The sequence below is a fragment of the Hyaena hyaena genome, unplaced genomic scaffold, assembly GCF_003009895.1.
Source record: "Hyaena hyaena isolate Hyena2069 unplaced genomic scaffold, ASM300989v1 scaffold_256, whole genome shotgun sequence".
Lineage (NCBI taxonomy): Eukaryota > Metazoa > Chordata > Mammalia > Carnivora > Hyaenidae > Hyaena > Hyaena hyaena.
In genome coordinates, this window is record NW_024080885.1 from 606699 (window position 1) to 630706 (window position 24008).

The 24008-nt window shown below is 46.7% G+C and overlaps 1 protein-coding gene and 1 non-coding gene across 3 annotated transcripts; both read right to left on the bottom strand.

The window, feature by feature from the left end:
* Positions 1-607: 607 nt before the first annotated feature.
* On the bottom strand, positions 608-13474 carry ABHD4 (abhydrolase domain containing 4, N-acyl phospholipase B). 2 transcript variants are annotated; one of them, XM_039245208.1, is made up of 7 exons: positions 13410-13474; positions 9734-9822; positions 8066-8438; positions 7754-7908; positions 5765-5876; positions 2853-3039; positions 608-2128 (listed from the first exon to the last, which is right to left on the bottom strand). In XM_039245208.1, exons 1-7 carry the CDS (start codon positions 13469-13471, stop codon positions 2039-2041), a joined length of 1068 nt encoding a protein of 355 aa, XP_039101139.1. In that variant the 5' UTR covers positions 13472-13474; the 3' UTR covers positions 608-2038. The 2 variants fall into 2 exon arrangements, with proteins under 2 accessions (XP_039101139.1, XP_039101140.1); XM_039245209.1 differs by lacking the exon at positions 13410-13474 and adding an exon at positions 13299-13376.
* Positions 13475-19083: 5609 nt separating this feature from the next.
* LOC120240520 lies at positions 19084-19190 on the bottom strand. The gene has a single exon (XR_005530647.1). It is a non-coding gene; the product is annotated as a U6 spliceosomal RNA (small nuclear RNA).
* Between the last annotated feature and the right edge of the window lie 4818 nt (positions 19191-24008).

The following is a 24008-nucleotide window of genomic DNA, read 5'->3' on the forward strand; positions in this document are numbered from 1 at the left end:
GAGTCTTACAGAGAGGCAGTTGGGTACACTATGAGACAGAGAAAAGGGAGTCCAGGTCTACACTGGGGGATCAGGGGGAAATTTCCCTGCATAAGGAATATTTGAGCTGAGATTTGGAGGATGAGTAGGAGGTAGGAACAGTCCAAGTACAGGGGTGAACTTTGGAAGACAGGGCTATTTTGTTTTTAATTAGTGGGGTCAGGGGAGGGAGAAAGGCTGAGGGAGAGAGGGATTCCTAAGCAGGATCCATGCTCAGTGCAGAGCATGATGTGGGGCTCAACCCATGACCCCTGGGATCCTGACCTGAGCTGAAATCAAGAGTTAGGTGCTCAACTGACTGAGCCACCCAGGCATCCCAAAGACAGGGCTATTTAATGGGCAGTGGGGAAGCACCCAGTTCTCCTCCTGTGACTTGGGGCTTGGCCCGTCCACACTCCTCATCCATCCTCTGAGGGGTTTGGCTGACGCGGTCCATGCTGACCTGGGTGAACAATACATTAAACAGGAGACGGGTGGCATGTAAGCAGGTACTTCTCAGGCCCCCTTCTCTGCCTCAGGCACCACCCTAGCACTCCTACCAGAACAATATCAAACATCACTGCCACCATTTTTTACTTATTTCTTTATTAATATAGAAAAGGAGCCCAAGGCAGCCGGACCAGTAGTACAAAGCACCAGGAGTTAATACTATTCTGGTGAAGGGGTTGGCTTTACAAAATAGAAGGAGCAGACAGGAGCCGCCCTGGTTCCGGGGCCAGGCCCAGCCCGCTGCCCAGAACCTCAGAGCAGCACCCGGAACCAGCCCCTGGGAGACAGCTGACAGGTAGGGCAGGGGCGGCATGGGCGGGTGACTGTGGGGACAGATGGCGGGGATGGAGGGCCAGGCAGTGAGAACCATCCTGTGGCTGACAAGGACAGGAAACTGCTGGCTGGAGGCTCCCCACTGGACTGTGGTCAGGGGCTCACAGTGGGCCTCTGCCCCAGGGACAGTAGAAAAGCCCCGGGGATACTAGGCGGACTAGGGCCAGATACAGCCCTGGGGTTGAAGGGCCTTTCCCTATCTCTAAACCAGGGGCCACCTTTGCGCTATACTACAGGTAGGGCTTCAGGGCCCAAGGCACAGAGGGAGGCCAAGAGGCCTCCCAATGGGGAGGATGAGGGGGCAAGGAAAGGAAGCGCTGGAGTGTCCCCAGCTTAGGCAGCTGGGGCTGAGACAAAGGGCAGGCCAGTGGCACCCCTGCACAATGGGGCTGGAATGTGGGACAGGGATGGGCCAATGACCAGGACCAGACTCACAGCACTCATGCCTGCCTTAGACTTAAGCAAAATAGAGTCTGCAATGAGTCCTGGGTGTCAGCAGACCTGGGCTCTGGCCTTAGCTCTCCTGGAGCAGAGCTCTACCACCATGGGCCAGCCATGTCCTGCCCTAGCCTGCTCCTCATCCACTAATGAGGGCTTTGAATAGGACTTCTTAGGTCCCGGGGGCGGGGGGCACTCGGCAGTTCAAGGGAGCTCTGGGACCTATTCTTGGTAGTTGAGAAGTTAGTAGTTAGTTAGCTCCCAACCAGACTGAACAAAACAGGCATGGAATGGAGGCTAGGGGGTGATGGAGGAAGATACTTTTGCTTGGAACCTACCCCCATAAACACTCCAGAGCTGGGAAAGGCTGCTGGGAGCCTCTCCTTCGCCCAGGGGATGAGGCCGCCTTCCCTTTGGCTCAGGGAGGGAGCGTGGCTCATGCGATCCCTTCACAACCACCATCTGGGGGACACTTGGCATGGAGAGAATGGGTGGCACTATGCAACCCTTTATGTTCTTCCCCGGGGAGGGGAGCTCAAGGCCTCGTGTGGCTTCTGTCTCCAACCCTCAGTGTGGGCTCAGGAGTGTGCTTTTTTCATTGTGGTCCTGTGCTGGGGACAGCCCAAGACTGCCTGGCTGGCACATGTTAGTTGGTGAGGAAAGGACACAGGGGCGAGTAAGCGGACAGGGAGGCAAGAGCGACTCTCTGGCTTTCTCCTCTTCCTCTATGGACAGCAGTTCAGTCAACAGAGTCACAGATCTCTTCCACCACAGCATTGAAGATGTGTGGCTGGTCCGCATAGACGTGGTGCGATGCACCCTCGATCTCCTGTGGAGAGAGGAAGAGCCCGCCAGAGGCAGAAAGGCCCTTTATCCAGGGCACTGGAAAGCTGTCTCACACCATCTCTTTTTCCCTTATACCTGCTTGCCCATCACCTATGAGCACTTATCAGAAAGGTCCACCTTTCTCCTAGAGTCTGGGCACTTTCCCGTGGGGGGGGTCAATGAATCCCAAGATCCCATTTTTTTTCTCCTCTGGTTACTCACTGTACCTCCTTCAATGCCAGCCCCACCGCATATCTGCTCATTTCAGCCACAGGTCTGATAAGCCAGGGTGCATACATGGAACCCAGCCTAATTAAGCACACTGATTAACAAATGAGGGTGGAGAGGGGTCAGAAAAAGGGAAGGCAAGAATGTGGTGGGAAGGCTTCATGGCAGCCTCTGCTACTTGCTCTACTGTTCATGGCTCTGGTTTTAAGTGGGACAGAGGGTCTGGAGTGGCGTCATGCTGTCTGTGTCTGGTTACTGAACAAGAACTTGTCATTTTGCTGAACCGCTAAGCAGGAATGAAAAATCCCTGATAATGGTATCACAGGCTCAACCCTTCCAAACACACTGCACCATCTCCTTCTGTCTATTCCTTTTTCCCCCTGATTCTGATCACCCTTCCCCATCCCGAGGCTCATCTGTGCCCAGAGTTCATCGCTGTGTGCTGGCATTCAATGCACAACATTTCTACCTCAATCCTGTTCCATGGCTGGCCAACATACCATGTCTCGGACATAGGAATCCGGCCGCTGCATCTTTACTTTTTTTCCTGTGCTGGTATCTATCCAGGTGTTGGCCCCATAGATCATGGTGATGGGCACATCTTTTCGAATCAAGTGAATTCGCTCCAACATGGGGCGCCGTGCCCAGCCAAAGGACTCCATCATGGCTTTGAATGCCGTCTCACCACTGAAGGAACAAAACACGATGGGGCAGTTACAGAATAAACCCTGCGGCATGAAGCGTCAGCATGTGGGCCTCTTCAGAGGCTGGGGCAGTATCCTTGTCATGTGTGTGTTCCTCTCAGGACCCAGCATTGGGCACATTAAATCCTGGTAAGATTAGGAGGTAGGCCTGGATCCATGGGGGCCTCCTGGCACAGAAGACAGTTAGGAAGGAACACGCGTGTGAAAACCTCGGTCACTGGGAATTGCCCAAAGATACAACGGTTAACGTTTACTCAACAAACGTTGACATGTCATGCCCTGGGCTGAGTGTGGGGACACAGGAGTCAGACCCATGTGGTCCGGCCCTGCAGGAGCTCACAATTATCCCACACTTTGGGGAGGTAGGCATTAAAGGGCTAATCACATGATTACTTAATGTCAAATTTCCCAAGAATAATGAAAGGGTGCTGGAGCGGGAAGAGAACGGACTAGGGGCTTAGCTTGCTGGGGGTGAAGGAGAGGGGCAAAGGCCTCATGCAAAAGGGGGGCTGTGGAGAGCAAATATTATAGCCCTGGGTTTCCTGACAGGACTCTTTTGTTACCAGTCTTGTGAGGACCCAGGAGGAGTCATACTCCGTGAGAAGCAAGGCCCATCTAATCTCCTTCACTCCCTGGCCATTTCCTCAGGCACAGAGCTGACTGAGAAGGAGCATAAGGGGTCTGCAAGGCTGGGGAGGAAGCTGCCTTTCTGGGCTGCTCTGCATTTTTTGCTGGAGGCAGCAGGCGGGGCGCTTTGGGAGAAGGCAGGCAGCCAGGCCCAGCCTATTCAGGTATTAGGTCCCTGGCTCCTTGTCAGCTTCGCAGCCCGGGGCTGAAGGCGGGCCTGAGTTCTGCATGGGCCTCCAAAGACAGAGTGCTTCCTTCAGACCTAGCAGCAGGGTGGAAAACTATGGACTCTGGAGTCAGAGAGACAGGAGTTCAAATTCTTACTATATTTTCTTAGCAGGTCACGAAACCAGAATGCATTTTAATGTTTTTACCTACAAATTGGGGAATTATATCCTCTCTTAATCTTCACTGAGGAAAATGACATATATACAGGGCCCCTCAGGTTAAGTGAAGCACAGTAGGTAGGCCCCCCCCCCCCCATTTCTCCCTGGTCAAATGTCAGGTTTTCCAAGGGGCTGGTAAGAGTACTGTGGGCGTGTCAGGGTTACAACTCAGAAACACTCAGGTGGTTATAAAATTGAGTGATGGTGGAGTTCGAGCCCTGCATTGGGCTCTGTGCTGATAGCTCAGAGCCTGGCGCCTGCTTCAGATTCTGTGTCTCCCTTTCTCTCTGTCCCTCCCCTGCTCATACTCTGTCTGTCTCTCTCTCTCTTACAAATAAACATTAAAAAAAATTTTTTTAATTGAGTGACAGTGTTGGGGGGAGAAAGCTAACTAACACTGATGTCATCTCTGTTTTCCCCAGGACACGAAGGAGCTGCATGATTATATATTCTGAGGCATAGATTGGGAGGCCATTCATTGCACACAACTAGGTCTGGGACTGGGGAAAGTTCTGAGGAGGGAGCTGGGGTAGGAGACTGGCACTTAGCCCAGCAGGGGCTGACAGAGGGGTCGAGAGCAGGAAGCAGGGGGCTACCTGATTTGACTGCTGAGCTGAGTTTCAATACTGCTGCTTCAGCGGGCCCTTCAATTAGCTGAGCTCATGCGGAATGCTGGCTAGACAGTTCCCACGCTGCCCCAAAGCCGGCTGGGTGTGAGGCTAATGTGCAGACAGTACTGCTGGAATGCAACCCCCCACCATCTTCACAGCTTTGGGCTCACGATGGGTGACCTGGACAGGCCTGGAATGAGGCGGGGCAGTGCTGCTGCTCCGGTGACCTTGACTTCCCCCAGATGCCCCACAGCAAGCTGGCTGAGGCCTCCACAGAGGCGGTGCCACCTCGAGATCCTCCTGTATCAGCTACTCACAGAGCACTGCCTGGGAGGGAGATAACCTCCTGGACGCTGCCCTGGTGCTCAGGTGCCAAGACTGCAGATCAGCAGGTTTGTGGGGCCTGCTGTGTGAGCAGTCAGAGATAAGAACCTCCCAAGGTCCTGGGGACACCCCAAAATGTCCCAAAGGTATGGAAGGAGTTCCTGTCCCAACAATAAGCATTTCACGGTGCACATAATTAAGTTTGAAGATGCATACTTTTCCATCAGCAATGCTACCTGAAGGAATGTATAGATCTAGTCAGGTGCATGCAAAGGAAGATGTGCAAAGGAGTTCTCTGAAGCAATGTCACATAATATCGCAGACTGGAAATAGCAAGGAACTTTGAGAACAACAGGCTGGGAGGGACAAGACTTTTTTTCTTTCTTTTTTTTTCCTGCCTTTTAAAAAATACCATATATTCATAACACTTTTTATAAAAAAAAAATCTTCTGAAATGTTTTCCAGACTCTTGCCCGTCAAGCTAACTGCCTATCTCCATGGAAGAGTAAGTCTTCCTCTAGAGATGGGCAGCACATTTAATCAATCTATTATCTTCTCCACCCCTTTGTGCCCATCCCTGCAAAGGTCTCTGGAAAGAATTGAGCCTGCTAGTGCCTGTGTTCCCCTAACTGAATGAGAGCTTTGTGCAAGACGCAGTGTACCAGAGAAGGATCCTGGGGCAGTTCCGGAGTTTTTCTAGCAGCTGGAGTTTCATCCCCAAACCCGCCCACTCTGAGCTGGCTCTGGGAGCCGCCCTTACCTGGGATTTTGTGCATTGCAATGGTAGATATACTCAGATATAGTATCATCTTCAAAGAAGTCTGCAAACTTGCGCTTGAAGTCTGGCCGGAATCGCTGTACCAAGCCAGGCCCTGGAGGGGAGAGAAAAACATGGGAGTGGCCAGTTTGGGGTGGTGGGGGTGGGATGCGGAGTGCTTTCCCGAATGTTACTTCTCTAGGGGTTTGTTTGCTTTGTACATTTAACTCGATAGTGGCAGACAGAGCATGTGAGCTGTCGGGGAGCTCTAGATGACTACAAACGAGAGTCAGTTGGTTACCAAAGAAGGTAGACAGTTCAGTGTCACTAAGGAACCAGCTTATTTTCAGTTCAAGAAGTTCCAAGCTCTTTTCCTTTAAGGATCTCAAGCCCCATAAGAGTCCATGGCTGAGATGATTTTCTCTCACATTCTGACCTAAGTTCTTTCCCCCTGAGACCCTTAGGGCCTTCTTCTTTTTTTTTTTTTTTAAGTAATCTCTGCACCCAATAAGGGGCTCAAACTCACAACCCTGAGATCAAGAGTCCTATGCTCTACTGACTGAGCCAGCCAGGCACCCTGAGACCATTAGGGCCTTTTAATATTCTGAAGGTAGCAGATGAAACCACCTGCCAAGAGGCTTCTCATGTTCAGGTCTGTAATAGAATATGAGTGGAGAGGTAAACTTAACTCTGGCAGGTCAGACGTGGGCTGCGTTTTAGAGCAATCTGTCCCTTCTCCTTCTTTTATAGCACACACACAAGCAGCACCCAAAACAGACTAAAAATTGGGCCTAATGGTCAACATCCAATCTCTCGCTCTCCTGGTCTTCTCTCTGCATCTGAGAATCAAGGTGCTAAGAAGGAGGCACAGCCAGGATCCTCTGGGCCCTGGTCCTCCCCCATGGCTGCCAGCCAACTGCCCAACCATAGTGGCTCGGAGGTCCATGCATGAACCTGGCCAGATGCAAGTCCAGGATAGGGAAGGGTGGTGAGAGCAGGATTTCTCCTTGGAAAAAGGCTGCAGAGGGTCTGCTGGAGTCCAGAGCACTGGGAACTCTAGGAGGGTCAGCTATCTGATCATTTACTCTTCTTTGGCACCCGTGCCTCTTGATATCCTTCCTTTCTTCCTAAACTCCTACCTTCTACTCACACGCTCATTTTGCTCTTTGATCCAGAGTCATTCTGTTTCTCTTGAAGGGCCTAGAGAGACACTCTTATTTAGCCATTAGCGATCAACATTAGTAATCATTGGTTAGTGATCATTACTATGTGTACATAAGCAGTCATTGCAAGATAGGGGGTCCATAATCTTTTCTATGGAGGGAATCTGCTTGTCACTTCATCAGATTAGAAAGTCCCCCTGAAAGGAAGGGTGCTGGCAGGGTGAGGTCAGAAGGCCGAGACCTACTAATTTTACTTACTCTGGCTGGCTTCCCGGGACTTCCTTTCCTCCCCTCCCCCACAGAGCTTGCTGACAGCTTCTGAGTGGGGAAGATGTGATACCTAACTGGAGTAGGCCATGGTTTGGAGGGGCTTGCCTGACACTGTGGGTCATGCTGGAGGCTCTGGTTCTGACATCTCCCTCCCATAGGTGTTGGGTGAGCTGCAGAGATGGGATCCAGTGGTGGTTACCATACCGAATCACCAACAGGTTGCCACATTCTCACACATGTAGCATAAGAACTCAGCGGAGGAAGAGTCACTTCATGGCCTCCTTCCCTCTCTCTGGGGGTCTAGCCAAGGCACACAGTGACAGTTCTGCTCTATCTGTCCCCCACACAGGAAGGTTTTTTGCATGCAGATGAAGGAAAAAAAGAACCTTCTGAAAACGCAGAGATCTAGTTTAGATTAAGAACTTCAAATAACAAAGCCAGGTCTATCCCCACTTCTCAGGAACAAAGTGGGGATGGTAGCAGTCTGGATGCGATGGGGCTTCTAGAATGGGACAGCCTTGGTTTGAGGACATAGTTTCTTTCTCTGCAGGCTACTTACCCCACGGCCCAGCTACTCGTAGAACAGCCAGTGGATTGGAACGCCCTAGGACAGATGCCACAGCCTTGAACCAGGTTGGGGGTGCACGGATCTCACTGGGGTCAGTCGGCCGGAGAGGAAAGCCCCATGGGTCTACCAGGATGAGGTGTTTAACTCTAAGGGAGGAAAAAGGAAAAGACAAGTTGCATGTGCTCGGAGGTACCATAGCCCTTAAATTGCCCCAGAAGAAGAGACCCACTGGAAACTAACACTGTAAGGTTCCCAGTGGGACAGGGAATTAGGTCATGAGCAAGACAGGTGGCTCTTCCTTACCTTTCAGGGTACTTGATAGAGTAAGAGGTGGCCAGGAATCCTCCCAAACTGTGCCCCAGGAGGATCATACTGGGGATGCCCATGGTCTCCCTCCACGTCTCTATTGATGTCACAAACTCATCCTCAGCCCCCTCTGGGTCCCTTGGGAACGTTGGCCTCGAGCTTCGCCCAAAGCCAAGCAGATCAAAGGTGTGCAGTGTGCGGCGGGCACTCAGAGAATCCATGTTGAGGATCCAGAGGCCCACGCCACCCCCGAAGCCGTGCACCATCACCAGGGGTGTACGTTCCCTCAGCTCAGGACTCACGGTTACCGTCCAGATCTTGTTCTGGTTTGGGAGGGACACATATCGGGCCAGGAACTTGTTCTGGAGGCCTGGGGAGAGGGGAATCCAGGGCAGAACAGTAAGACTGTTTTCTGACAGCACCATCACTTTGCCTGGACTACCATTATTCGGCTTTCTCTCTCCATTGCCAACCTCCTCCTGACCTGCTTCACCTCTTTCTTTTCACAACCTTCTGACCCATATGCCATAAGAGATCAACTCCAAGCACAGTTTGTAGACCATCTCGTCTCTAGCTAATTAGAGGGGCCATCTTATTCCTCTAGATCATGTGTCTGGCTCCCCTTGGGCCCAGAGTGGCAGTGACACCACTGGCGGTACAGAGCCCCTACATCCATTGCTCTTGTACCTGTGTGTGCTTGGGGCTCAACAGATGGACAGAAGGATCCTCACTGGGGGTGTTGGGAAGGGTAGATTCTGACTGGCATTGAGCCAGGTGGAGAGGGTGATGGGTATGCAATGACCCACAGGCTTATTCCTCTTAGAGATAGACAGATGGACAGTGGACAGTTCTTGCTCTATGACAGAGCTGCTTGGGGAGAAGAGTCTGGATCTTTGGTAGAGGCTTGAGAGCTGTGACTGCTCTGCAGCTGTTCGTACTCAGGCCCATGGGAAGAGAGGACACCCGTGGCCAGGGCAGTGAGTGCAGGGCAGAGAAGATCAGAAGGGAAACCAGGCAGATGTGACCCAAGGGTCTTGTTTGAGCTTGTGGTGCTGCCAATCAGGGGATGCCCTGCCCCAACATAATGCTGCCCATGAGAGTTGGTCTGTGGGAATCCCAAACTACTGTAGTAACCGGGTAAGTGGTGGGCCCAACTGGATAGAATACAAAGAGAGCAGTATTAGAGAATAGAGGATTGCTGCTGGTCCTTAGGTAGGAAAGTGGTAAATCTGAGAAGTGCATGTATGTTTAGAAGAAGAGAGAGGGAGAGAAGGAAGAAGGGAAGAATTGGGAGGGGGGGGGAGAAGGAAGGAAGAAAGGAGAGAATATGTAGGGGTGTGTGTGTGTGTGTGTGTGTGTGTGTGTGTGTGTAAGCCAGGCAGATCGAAGTTGTGTTTTGACAGTTGGTACTGGATTTGAAGTGAAGTTGTGAGATGTGTCAGGAACCAGCAGGATGGACAGGAAGGGAGATGTCAAGAAATGACTATCACACAATATGGTGTCCTCGGTGCAAATCTCTCCCTTCAAACCTCTGACACCTCTTACTTCCACCCCAAGCACTGTTAATTAATCAGGAATCTGGGGGTTCCATCTACCAGGCTCTGGGGAGATCCCGTATGCTCCTTGGGCCTCCTTGAGGTGGGGTAAGCAATCCCTTCTACTCACACTGGAGGATCCTGGCTTCCACATTCTTCAGGTGAGACATCGACGTGGGACGCCAAGCAGGCAGCCAGCTACTCAGCCAGCCTTGAGGCCTGAGACAAGGAGACAAGGTGACAATCATTGGCAACACTGACGCTCTCAGCCTCACTGACAGTTAACAAGAGTTACCAGGGCGTTTCCCAGGCTCAGGAGACCTGCCGCTGTGGCTGTGGCGGTCAGCAATTCCCCTGCTGCCTGATAGACTGTTACTCTTCTCCAGCAAATGGCTGTTAACAACACACCCTTTGTTTCAACAGATACTCAGGGACGCTGTGTGTATAATACTTTACAGTTTGCAGAGCCCTTTCACATTTGTTATCTCATTTGAGCTTTATAACTCCCTTTTGTTATTGGTTATCAAAATGTTCCAGTAGGTCACAAAAGAAAAAAATGCTAACTATTAACTAAACGTTTCAGTTATCTTTATCTTTTGCCATCCCTGGGACTGGATGTTCTTTTAGGGTGGAAGAAATTCCCAAGCCACCCGCCCTCCTGGCAGGACCTTGGGGTTTGTGCATGCCCTCTTCTAAGCCCCTGAAGGAACAGAGCAGGGTCAGTGCCCAGTTGGGCTCTCATGCAGCCAATCAGTCCAGCTTGGAACAATGAGATAGGACAGGTACGGAGAAGGAGGCAGGAGGCCTGGGTTCAAGTCCTGCTGTGATTGTGCTGCCAGGTTGCCTGTGGCCTTGCTTTCCAGATTATAAAATGTCTCCAAAGCTCACATGTGTCCTCAACTCCAATTGAATGCGGTAAAATAAAGATAATCCCATCCTGCCGGCTCCTTTATGCCCAAGGAAATTGAAGTCATTGCAAGGTAGAGATTGAAAGCACCAGTTTTGGAGGGGAAAAAAACCCCACAAAACCCTGTCTGGTTCTGCCATCACACTATTACCATTTACAAGCAGAATGACTTTGGCTTGATAAATAACCAGTCTTGGGAGGATCTAGATATGTTAAGTCTTGGGAAGACCTTCATAAGGTACCTGGGACAAATGGGACGCTCAATGAATGAGTTTACGACTCCTTTTCTACTGTGTATGATATGTCTCTTGAACTGTGCCTGAATGAAGGGAATTACAAGGTGGACATCACGAGATACAGGAAGGGTCATTGAACATCGCCATACTCAGGCAGGGGTATTGTGTGGGGGAATGAGGGCAACCATTACTTATCCCTCTTGGCCGCACACGGGACATCCTGATATACCACTTGAAGCACTGCTGTTTAGATTAGGATGGCTCCTTAGGAACCATCTAGTCCAGCCTCTTATTTTACAGATGAGGAAAGTGATGCCCGAAGAGGTCATACTGCTAGTTAGAATAAGCAGAGCTACAACCCAGATCTCAGATCCAGATTTCTCTGTATCCTTCCTCTGGACAGGTACCTCAGCTTTTCTTTTTTTCCTTTTTAGAGGAGAATTAGATTTAAATTTTATCTATCGATTTTTTATTTAAAAATTGTTTAATGTTTTACTTACTTCTGAGCAAGAGGGAGACACAGAATCTGAAATAGGCTCCAGGCTATGAGCTAGCTGTCAGCACAGAGCATGATGCAGGGCTCGAAGCCACGAACCATGAGATCATGATCCGAGCCGAAGTCAGACACTTAACAGACTGAGCCACCCAGGCGCCCCTCTATTTATTTATTTTTAAGTAATCTCCAATGTGGGGCTCGAATTCGTGACCCTGAGATCAAGAGCTGTATGCTCTTACAACTGAGCCAGCCAGGAGCCCCCCCCCACCCCCCGCCTCAGTTTTTCAAACTCACCATATATAACTACATCTTCACATGGTCTCTGTTTTCTAAAAAGAAATGTGATCTAAAACCAGAAGGCCAGAGTTCTAATTCTGGCACTGCCACTTACCAGCAGTGTGATTTGGGGCACATTATTTGGCCTTTCTCTGTCAGTTTTGTCATCTTTAAGAGACAGGGAATAATAGTATCTACTTCATAAGGATCTCATAAAGATTAAGTGCATTTATGCACATAGAATAATGGCTAGCATAAGTTAAATTCCCAGTAAATGTTCTTTTCCCCCAGCTAAATCATAAGCTGCCTACATTAAACTCTTCAAGGACTGCCAGAGGCATGCAAGAAATACTGAGGGTGCAGTTAAGAGTGGTGTATCAATGACTTAAGCCAGATGAGAATTGTCAGTCTCAATCAACTCATTTCTATGGAGACTCTCAATCCTTTTAATACTCTACTGGAATTCTTTACTGTGGGCACCAAGACAGCAGAATTTTGCCAGTCTTAAGAGACAAACTTTCTCTCCACATTAGACACTGTGACATGTCAGACCATGATATGTGGACCCCACATTGCAGTGTATCTGCCCAAAGCAGTGCTCAGGAGAAACACTGTCCAATGGAACAGCACGATGGACTGCTCAGCAGATATTCTTCAGGGAGAAATTTTACTTTGCCTCTCTTCTTCACCAGAGATGTTCTAAAACACTGGAAGTAGTATTTGCCACACTGTATCTGCTAAATACTATTGGGGAGGTGAGGGCTGGAGTGAGAAATTGAGGCAAAGGGCAGAGAAGTCACTTAGGCTTGAATTTATCCTGTCCAGAGTGGTCTCTTCCCTCTAGAGAGCTTTTATCCTGCTGGGGGCTGGGGGTGAAGCAAAAGGGGTTCTGTGTTGGGTCAGAAGCCTGTTCTGGACCTCTGTGGGTGCTGGCTTCTTCATCTGTAAAAAGGAGCTGAATTACCTGCATCTCTACCAGCTCTGATCTGTTTTTCCCTAAGTCATTGTAAATTTCATTTTGGAAAAGTCATCTTTAGAAAGCAACACTCTTCCTGAGCAGTTCCTTCAAGCCCAGGAAGATATTATGGTCATAAAGTTCCAGCTCTGAGAAGCAGGAACACAGGATCCAGGAAAGGCCTGTTCTGGTGAAACCAAGGCTTGGCTGGGAGCTGAGTCATTCTTCTGGAAGCAACTTTTCCCTGCTTCTGTCAGAGTGCGAACTGCTAGTCACACCACCTACAGGTGGCATCCCAAACCTGATGCCCTTGAGACAGTGTCAACAAATCCCCAAAACTGTAATTCTGAAACCACAGCATTAGGGATCTCGTGATGATTAAAAAACGTTATTAACTAGGATGGCAATCGGCTAAGTGTCTCAGTAGGGAGACTAAAGAAACTTGCGAGCCCATTACTCCATACAATCCCAGCACGGGCACCCTCTCTTTTCTTCACGAGTCCTTTCCCTGCCGGTAACAGAGCCCCTTCCAACACCCCAACCACCATCCTGAAGGCAAGTCCAGACGAGCAGACCGGGCTGCTACTCCCGCTCCCGCATCCCAAGAGCTGCGTGGGGGGATCTGCGCCGTCACCACTAAGTCTAACCTCGCTGTACGGCGACCAGAGGAGCGAGGAGCGAATGCGAAGACCAAGGGTGGAAAGCAGAGTTCCCTGGCTGCCGGCAAGCTTATCTACACCATCGCTCCCCGAGCTCTGCTGCCGCCGCTTCTAAGCAAAACCAAAGCAAGCAAACGCACCCCCCACCCCCTCCCATGAAGCCGACCTGGAAAAGGAAAGGCGGGAAGGTGTCTACAACTGTTCCTCAGTCACCGACAGTCCCGGGATCATGGCCCAGAGAGAGAGAGAGCAAGAGAAAGACCCAGGATTAACTCACTGTTGCTCCAGATCATCAGCCATAGTAAACAAGCCCTGCCGGGTCGAGCCGAGCCAGCCCATCCCTCCGCCTGACGCCAGCACCAGCTGACCCAGAAAAGGGTCGGATAACAAAGTGGGGCGTGGCCAGGGCCGCGGGGCGGAGGCGCGGGTGCCCGGAACGCCCCTGGCCGACTCTACCCGGCTGGAGGCCGAGCCGGGTCCTGCTTGCCAGTACAGGGGCCTCTGGGGGCTCACGGAATAGGACCGTAATCCTGCTCACACATGAGGGACAGGGAGATGAGTAGTACTGAAACAATAAGGGGTCTCACAGGACCTCCATCAGCCCTCCATGAGGTCCTAGTTAAAAAGTGACAGAACTACCCCTGCGCGCTCCCACCAACCCTTTGGATGTCCCCGTAGAGCTCCCTCTCCGCTCCTCCTGGTGTTTCTTGTAAGGTGATGCTTAAGATGCTTGTGGAGGCACTACTGTTGGTTGAATGTTTCTACACAGCGCCCAGGAGTCTGTACCTCAAGTACCTTGCCAGGTTTTGCAAATAAAAAAACAGGGTGCCCAAAGTTGAACTTCAGATAAACAATGAATGCTTTGTTTGTAATAAGTACATCCCATGCAATGTTTGGGGCATAACTGGGCATCCTGTATTTTATCTAGCAACCCTAAACCTTAGCGGCATGTGCCAAGATGCCTTCCTGTGCTCTGGCAATTTCCCAACCTAATTCCCAGGAAAGATGTGCCCAATGCCAGGTGTCCCTCAGTTTGAGGACCCCCTGCCTCCCCTACCCTCAGGAACTAACCTATAAGGCTGGGTGTGTTTTAGGTTGTTGGAATCCGGTATGGGGTCTGGGGGGCAGGTGGGCGGGTGGTTGCCTTATCTCATAGGTCCTGAGTTTACTTCAGGCTTGCTCAGCAGAAGAGCCAAATCTTGAGGCTGGTTCCAGAACTTACCTGACTGGTAAACAAGCCCTAATGTTGCAAGAGTTGTTGGGGTTCAGGTCATCCTCTTGGTTAGGTTAAAACCAAACTGAAGGGTGGTGGAGGGTGGGTGGGAGAATGCTGGTGGGGAGGGGGTTTATCAAGGTGTTTTTCACTAGCCCTTTTGCGGGTCTTAGGTTCTGAGATTTCTTTCTTGTTAGACAGTGTTAAACTGATCTGATTATCATTATAAGTGCTCAAAGTTTAAGAGAATGGGCGTGTATGTATAGAGTTTAGGGATCTAGGCATTGCTTTGTCAGATGTGGGGCAAAGCAATACAGAGTGGAGGAGTTGTCTCATTCATTCTTTCAGCCTTGGCACAGTGGTTCTAAACTACAGTGTCCATAAAAATCATCTGCAGGGCTTGTTACAAATTCAGGTTTCTAATCCCTAACCTCTGAGATTCTAATTTAGTTGGTTTGGCTTGATGCTAAAAACCGCATTTGAAGGAAGTCCTTTAGATGCTGGAGTTCACGGAGACTCATTGGTTAATTAGAAGTATAGTTTCTGGGGTCAGAAGTCTCGGTTAAGGGTAATCTTGGTTTTGCTACATATTCACTGAATGCTCTTGGATAAGTTACTTGTGTCTCTTAATTTTCTTCCCCTGCCTTGTGTCCTATGAGGACTAACTAAAATAATTTCAATAAACATTTAGTACATTTATGCTAAAATTTATTACTATTATTATTTTTATTATTATATACCTCTTCAAAGCCAAGCATTAGTTTAGGCTCTAAGAATACTGTTAACAAAAGGAAATAGCCTGCAATAGTAGTAAACATAGACTTCCTATCTGCCTCCCCCCGGGCTGTTTGTCCCTTTGTGGGGCTGGAGAATATTCGACCTTATATTCCTAGCTCAACTCAAACTTCTCCTTTTCTGAGGCCTCTCCTGACCACAGGGTCTAAAAGAGACCTCTAATCACTCTATTTTTATTTACAATTATTTACATTATTGTATTTTATTGTCTTCGTAATACTTATCACCATGTGAAATTATTGTGCCTTTTTGTTTACTAATTTATTATCAGTTTCCCTCCACTAGAATTGAAAGTTCATGGGGGGCTTTGTCTGTTTGGTTCTCTGCTTTGCTGTCATCACTTATAACTGGGTGTGCCTCAGAGTAGATACTCAGTAATGACTGGATGAATAAATGGATAAAAAGTCCCGCTGGGAGGCAGCTATGTAAACAATTACCTATAAACTAACATGCTAAGTGTCAAGGGCTTTGGGAGCTGTATTCTAAATTGTATCCTGTAGGAAACTCTGGGCTACATCATTTCAAGATAGAGCAACAAAATCTCTCCCTTTTCTGAAAACCTGTTAAGATATAGCAGTTTTTTGAGGCAAGGATGACCTCACTGGAACGGATATTGTATCTCTCTAGACCTCATCTCAGGAGGCAGTGTATTTTGTTTCTGTGTGCCAAACCAGCTTTTTTTTTTTTTTTTTTAATGTTTGTTTGTTTTAGAGAGCACACATGTGGGCACACAGGGGAGAGAGGCAAATAGAGAGGGAGAGAGAATCCAAGCACAGGACCTGACTTGGGGCCCCATCCCATGAACTGTAAATCATGGACCTGAGCCAAAATCAAGTCAGATGCACATCTCACTCGGCCACCCAGGCGCCCCACCAAACCATCTTTATGCATGGTTGCCTGGAAGCAGGAAACATGTAAATGGAAGATGCCTTTTATAACCAAAGTCAATAGATTCCCTTAAGGCATCCCCAGAGCTGGGATAATTTAGGACTGGGCTGGATCTGCTAGAATTGCAGACTGGAGAAGACTCTCAGTGACTACTCTAGGCAGGCCTCTGGAGAGAAATTTTCTCCTTATCTTCAAGACAAGACACATTACGTGCAAGTACAAAATAACTTACTACTGCCATCATGTGTGATTTTATGTATAATTAAAATTAAAATAGTTTTTTAAATGTTTTATTTATTTTTGAGAGAGAGAGAGTATGAGCAGGGGAGGGGCAGAGAGAGAGGGAGACACAGAATCCGAAGCAGTCTCCAGGCTGAGCTGTCCGCACAGAGCCTGACACAGGGCTTGAACTCATGAACCCCAACATCATGACCTGAGCTGAAGTTGGACACTTAACCGACTGAGCCACCCAGGTGATCCTGCATGATTAAAGTTTTAATATGGTCTTTATGGATGGAAACTAATTTTGACAAACCCTCTTTCCTATGCCTATAAATCACATTAAATATTCCAGGAATAGGTGGAGCTGATAACCTGATAGATTAGGTCTGGCAGGGACAGAACATTCTTTGGTTTCAAATGGGTGTGACTGTGTTTTGAATGAACTATGAACAAGGTATGACCCTTAGATTAAACATAGGAACTGAGTTGAAGAGCTGTAAAGTTGTTCCAGTATGATAGCCACTCATTACATGTGGCTACTTAGGTTTGTTAGAAAACAAAATTTAACCAAGTAAATTTTGCAGATCTAATTGCCTTTATTTTATTTTTTTTTTAATTTTTTATGTTTTATTTATTTCTGAAAGAGAGAGAGACAGTGTGAGCAGGGGATGGTCAGAGAGAGATGGAGATACAGAATCGGAAGTAGGCTCCAGGCTCTGAGCTAGCTGTCAGCACACAGCCTGACACAGGGCTCAAACCCACGAACCGTGAGATCATGACCTGAGCTGAAGTCGGACGCTTAACTGACTAAGCCACCCAGGCACCCCTTCTAATTGCCTTGATTAAACAATTTACCAGGGACGCATGTGTGGTTCAGTCTGTTGAGTATCCAACTCTATCTATCTATCTATCTATCTATCTATCTATCTATCTATCTATTTATGTATTTGTGTATGTATGTATTTATTTTTAAGTGTTTTTATCTATTTCTGAGAGAGAGAGAGAGAGAGAGAGAGAGAGAGAGAGAGAGAGACAGCATGAGCAGGGGAGGGTCAGAGAGAGAAGGAGACACAGAATCCAAAGACAGGCTCCAGGCTATGAGCTAGCTGTCAGCACAGAGCCCATTGAGGGGCTCAAATCCATGAACCATGAGATCATGACCTGAACCAAAGTCAGACGCTTGACCGACTGAGCCACCCAGGTACCCTGTAGTTTTTTTTTTTAACGTCTATTTATTTTTGAGAGACACAGAGAGGCAGAGCAAAACTGGGGGAAGGAGCAGAGAGAGAGAGAAACACACACACACACAGAATCTGAAGCAGGCTCCAGGAACTGAGTGGTCAGCACAGAGCTGGACATGGGGTTTGAACTCAGGAACTGTAAGATCATGACCTGAACTGAAGTTGGACGCTTAAGTGACTGAGCCACCCAGGTGCCCCAAACATCCAACTCTTGATTTTGGCTCATATCATGATCCAAGGGTTGTAGGATTCTCTCTCTTTCTGTCTCTCTCTCTGTCCCTTTTCCCTATTCTCACTAAAAACAAATAATTCATAAATCAGGCAGTGTCTCATCTAGCAAATAGAGGGTAACAGCAGAATTTTTATGAAATTGAAAGCTTTTGTAAAAAGAGGGTGGGCAAGAAAGCTATTAGCAAAAGAAAAAGATTGTTCAGGCCACTTTTCCATAGTAGGGGAAAGCAAGGGGTCTTATCTTCCTTTGGGGCAGGGAGAGGGCCCATGTGTTAGACTCACTGGCACTGATGGAAAAATTCTTGACTAACCTGTTAAGACTACATTTCTGGGGAACGATGAAACTGCAATTAGATTAGGTGTTAAAGCTTGGGTTTGTGAATGTGGTGTAAGTGAAGCCAGTTTGGGGCTCTGGTTTTTTCTTTTTTTAGATTTTGTTTTTTCACATAATCTCTGCACCCAGCCTGGGTCTTGAACTCATGACCCCGAGATTAAGAGTCACACGCTCTTCTGACTGAGCCAGCCAGGCACCCCTGGGACTGTAGTTTTCTTCTTAACAGATTTAAATTAATAAAAATGAAAAAGTTTCTTAGTTACAACTGGTTACATCTGAGTGCTCAGTAGCCACATGTGTCTGGTGGCTGCCATACCCAACAGTACAGAGACATCTGTATTATCACAGAACATTCTATTGGACAATATTGCTCAAGCAGTGATGGGTTCAGTCCCACATTGTGGAAAGTGTTCTGTCCTTGCAAAGCCCAATATAGTAGACTCCTGGGCACTAGGGAGGAAAAGTGAGGGGTTCTGATTGATGTGACAAATTAACAGGAGAAAATCAACTCCAGGTTGTCACCCGTGCTTCTGCCGATTGGTTATAAATTGGAGGTTCTCATGATCCCATCCTCTGGTTCAATAATTTGCTAGAATGGCTCACAGAACCCAGGGAAAAGAGTTTGCTATATTACTGGTGTTAAAAAGAAACACAAGGTCTAAAATGGAGTCACTTTTGTTAAAATCCCGTCAAGACTTAATACCCAACCTAACTGGAGTTTCTCCCTTTGGAACTTCCTGGTCAGCGCTGGTGAGGTAATCTGGCCAAGACCCCAGGGACTTCACTCATGACAAGCTAACCTTCCTGGAAAAATGCTCTCTTTTAGGTTCCTTATCCCATCCTCCTCTTGCCTACAATAGCCTTCAATTTTTTAAAAATTTATTTTTTAAATTTACTTCCAAGTTAGTTAGCATATGGTGCAACAATGATTTCAGCAGTAGATTCCTTAATGCCGCTTACCCATTTAGCCCACTCCCCCTCCCACAACTCCTCCAGTAACTCTCTGTTTGTTCTCCATATTTAAGAGAAAAATATGGAATGCTTCATAAATTCGCGTGTCATCCTTATGCAGGGGCCATGCTAATCTTCTCTATATCATTCCAATTTTAGTTTATGTGCTGCTGAAGTGAGCACAAAAATTCCATTTTTGTACAACTCCTTGGAGCTCATTTCTATTTGCTAGATGGGATGCTCCCTGATTCATAAATTATTGCATAAAGTCAATTAGATCTTTACATTTACTCAGTTGACTTTTTTTTTTAAACACCAATTTATTATCAAAGGACACAATTTAGGCCCAGCAATATGGAAGAGATGCATAGGGCAAGGTATGGGGGAAGGGGCACAGAGCCTTCATGTCCTATCCAGTTACACCACTCTCCCAGCACCTGGATGTGCTCAGCAACCCATAAATTCACCAAACCTCTCCCAGGTTAGGGATCTCCCCTCCTTTTTTCTTTAATGGAAGTTTCATCACATAGGCATGATTGATCAAGTTATTGCCCACTGGTGATTGAACTCCATCTTCAGCCCCTTTCCTCTCTAGAGTGGGGCTTAAAGTTCCTACTTGGAATCATGAAGTTGGGTTTCCCTGGCAACCAGTCCCTACCCTCAAGGGCTTTCCAAAAGCCTCTTTATTAACTTAAATTCAAGTGTGGTTTAAAAGGGCCTCCTATGAATAACAAAAGACACTCCTTTCACCTTTATTGCTATGGAGCTATTTCAGGAACTGGGGACAAAACCAAATTTTATAACAAAAGATGCTCCTAGTGCTCTTATCATCACTTAGGAAATTACTAGAGTTTTAGGAGGGAGCACTGTGCCTGGAACAGGGGTGAAGACTGAATACACATTTCTTACATTACAATATATAAGAAAAGGGGGTTTTGGCCACACTGGGGCCAGTTTAAAAGGTGGAGCTATTGTTATATGCAAAGGAGGGCTCTGAAGGAAAAAATATACAAGGAAGAAGAATTGGAAAAAACTCTTCTTTCCAATACAGAGATTTTCTTTAGAAGAGTCATTTTCTTTGGAAGATTTGTGTTTCGATAAAGAGTGTCATTTCTTACTCTAGAGAGACACTGTAAAGTGATGGCCTTTGCCTGTAAGGGGACTCTCTTGCCCCTTCACTTTCCTATTGTTTTACGATGTTGAGTGTTGAATAGCAGAACATGCCACCCCCAAATATGCCACTGTACCATAAAGATTATTTTGAGCTGAAGGCAACTGAGAAGAAGCAGATACAGGAAAAGCTCTCTGCCTCCTCCTATTTGTCTAAAAGAGGGACTTAACTTTATGTAGATGTGCCCCTTTCACCCCTTACAAGGGAAGAACAGAAGTATTCTAGATCCTTTATCAACCCAGAGAGGGCACCCGAGGAATCGATACAACAAACTCTCCTAACTAACCCTTATTTTTTATTAATTCCCTCATATATTTCTACCTTCCCACAAGTTGCTGCCCTAGAAACTCAAAGTCCTTTTTCTTTGTCATTTCTCCAAAAGAGTATTCCTTTTTTGTTAAGGTGATATTGTTACAAACAAAACAGGGCCTAAATGGAGTCACTTATACTAGGCCCCATGTCATGAAATGTTATAGTTTTGGCTTTCCCAGAAATGGAAACAATCAGGAATTGCCTAATTAGTCTTAGTGAATTAATGTGCCTGATAGATCCCTGCCATCCCATAAAGGAAAGTGACCTTGATATAACCAATCTGCTTTTTGTTATTATAACTTCCTAGTTCTCGCTCCCTTCTGCCTATAAAAGTCTTTTCTTTTGTATAGCTCCTCAGAGCTTCTGTTGGTTAGATTGAATACTGCCTGATTATGGATCATTGAACAAAGCTAGGAAGATCTTTAAAATGTACTCAGTTGAGGGGCGCCTGGGTGGCTTAGTCGGTTGAGCGTCCGACTTTCGCTTGGGTCGTGATCTCGCGGTTCGTGGGTTCGGGCCCCGCGTCGGGCTCTGTGCTGACTGCCAGCTCGGAGCCTGGAGCCTGTTTCAGTCTGTGACTCCCTCTCTCTCTGACCCTCCCCTGCTCATGCTGTCTCTCTCTCTCTCTCCTAGAAATAAATAAAAATTTAAAAAAAAAAAAAATGTACTCAGTTGAATTTTGTTTTTTAAGGTGATATAAGCTCAAGTTCCAACCACCCCTTTGAGTTACTCATAACTGAGTACTCCCACGTGTATACATGATGCATATGTTAATAAACTTCTGCTTGTTTTCTCTTGTTAATTTTTTTTTTTTTTTAGTCTAATTTACAGGGCCAATAAAACTAAGATGGTTAGAGGGAAAAGAGTTTTTCCTCTCCAACAGTGTTTTTGTAATAAAACTCCTAAGGTCTATTCTGACCTCAGCTTCAATTTATAAATTTGTTTTGCCCCTTCAATTTATAAATTTGTAGTCTTTCAATACCATCTCTTCTTGCATGCCCAAATTATTGGGGCTCTGTGGTTTGCCCAACGTGTAATTATTCTGAGAACTAGAGGAATCATAGTTAATTACCAGTACTAATGGTTGTCAAGAACAAACATTTACTGAACATTTTCTGTGTGGCAGATACTATGTTAAGTGCTTAATGTTGACATCTCATTTAGTCCTCTCAACTGTTAAAAAACAAAAGTCACCCAAGTAAACTGTGAAGACTTAATTGGCTTTTTAAGATGATTCATGAATTGGGCAGCATTTCATCTAGCAAATAGAGGGGAATGCTTAGGAGTTTTACAAAGTGGAGGGTTTTTTATAGAAAGAAGGTGGGGCAAGAAAGTTAGGAGCCAAAGAAAAGGATTGTTTAGGCCACTTTTCCATAGTGGGGAAAGCATTGGGTCTTATCTTCTTTTGGGGGATGGAGAGGGCCTGTGCGGCAGACTCACTGGTGCTAACTGAAAAATTCCTAACTGACTGGGTAAGACTATATTTCTGGGAGATATTGAGACTGCAGTTAGATTATGTATTAAGCCCTGGTTTGAGGACTAAGTCTAAGTGGGGCCATTTTGGGCCTATGGCTTTCTTTTTAACATAACATTCCAATGATCCTGTTATTGTTATTTCCATTTCATAGAAAAGGAAAATGAGGCTCCCAGACTAACCTGTCACGAATTAGACAATTAGTAAACAGCAGAATCAACGTTCAAACACAGGACTGGCTGACTGGAGAGCCTGCACTCTTATCCATTATTCTGGCCCTGAATTTTTACATATATTAATATTTTGATTTAAACTACTGAAACCAGGGTGGCTGGGTGGTGCAGGCGGTGAAGCATCCAACACTTGATTTTGGCTCAGGTCATGATTCCAGGGTCTTCTTGGGCTCGAGCCCCATGTCAGGCTCAGCACTAAGCATGGAGCCTGCTTAAGATTCTTTCTCTCCCTCTGCCCCTCTTCCCCACTGACTTGTGTACACTATCTCTAAAACAAACAAAAAGAACATTAAAAAAATAAATGTACAAACTATTGAAATCAATACTATTAGCAATTTTCTATTGGCGGATCAGTCAATAATGTTTCCGTGATTATAGAATCATAAACTGAACAGAATACAAGCCCTTTTCTTGCTGTTTTTAAGTAGTCCAGAAAAGCTTTAGTTTATTATATTGGTGTTTGACTTTGCAGGTCTCAGAAAAGGATTCACTCGGTAAGTGAATTTGGTATTTTTCATCTCTTCTGCTTTCCCCCTTCAGGGGTTCCTGTGGAGATGCTAATGATGATAGTTGACATGGATCAAAGGCAGACAAAGCATAAGGGAGAAACTGCTGGAAGGAGCCTGGCTGATGGAATAGAAACCCCCTGAGAAATTCACTCTTTAATGATTAAAAAGCATCAGCCTAGCCTTTAAAGTCTGAAGTTGAATAGTGGTGAGGAAGCTACCCTCCTCCTTGCTGATGAGGCAGGGAGAAAGATTCAACTTGTCAGAGAAACTGAAGGTTCCTGCTTTATTGTATTGAAATAGGAACCAGCCTGGTTATTCGCTTTTTTTTTTTTTCATTTTCTTCTCAGCAACATAAGAGAGTTTAGGCTGAACTTAAGTTCATATAGCAGTGCAAATCTCTGTGGGTGTGAATATGAATATATCTCTTTAAATAGATTGTAGGGCCATCCATCTATCTATCTATCTATCTATCTATCTATCTATCTATCTATCTATGTATCTGGCAGGGGTGGGGGCCAGAAGGATAGACAGAATCCCAAGCAGGCTCCATACAAGGAGTCCAACTCTGGGCTTAATCTAAGGATTGTGAGATCATGATCTTAGCCAAAATCAAGAGTCTGACACTTAACCGACTGAGCCACCCAGGCACCCCATAAAGCTTTCTGAGGACATGAATTATTTCTCTTCTTTCTAGAACCTGACCAAGGTTTTGCTCACCACTGCTAAACAGCACATTTGTTGATGACGATATAGTTTCCAGTTTAATAAGTAAAAAGTGAAAATGTAGGACCCTTGTCTTCACTTGCTGCTTTAGGAATTTTGACTGAGTACCAAGGATAGCTCAAAGTTGTCAATAAGCTTTAAAAGCACTTGGTTATGTACAACCTGCAGCTCAAAGATTAGATGAACTTGGGCTGGAAGGTTAGATTAATGCGAAATTAAAGCGCAGCAAAAGCGAGAAATTAAAATGGATCTTATTTTTTAAAGAAGTTAAAACGTTAAATAAAAATAGGTAATTCCGGGGCGCCTGGGTGGCTTAGTCGGTTAAGCGTCCGACCTTCGCTTAGGTCATGATCTCGTGGTTCGTGGGTTCGAGCCCCGCGTCGGGCTCTGTGCTGACTGCCAGTTCAGAGCCTGGAGCCTATTTCAGAGTCTGTATCTCCCTCTCTCTCTGACCCTCCCCTGCTCACGCTGTCTCTCTCTCTCTCTCCTAGAAATAAAAATATTTTTAAAAAATAGGTAATTCCACTTGTTAAATACAAAACCACAAACCTTCAGTTTCTTCTGCAAAACGAGTGGGGA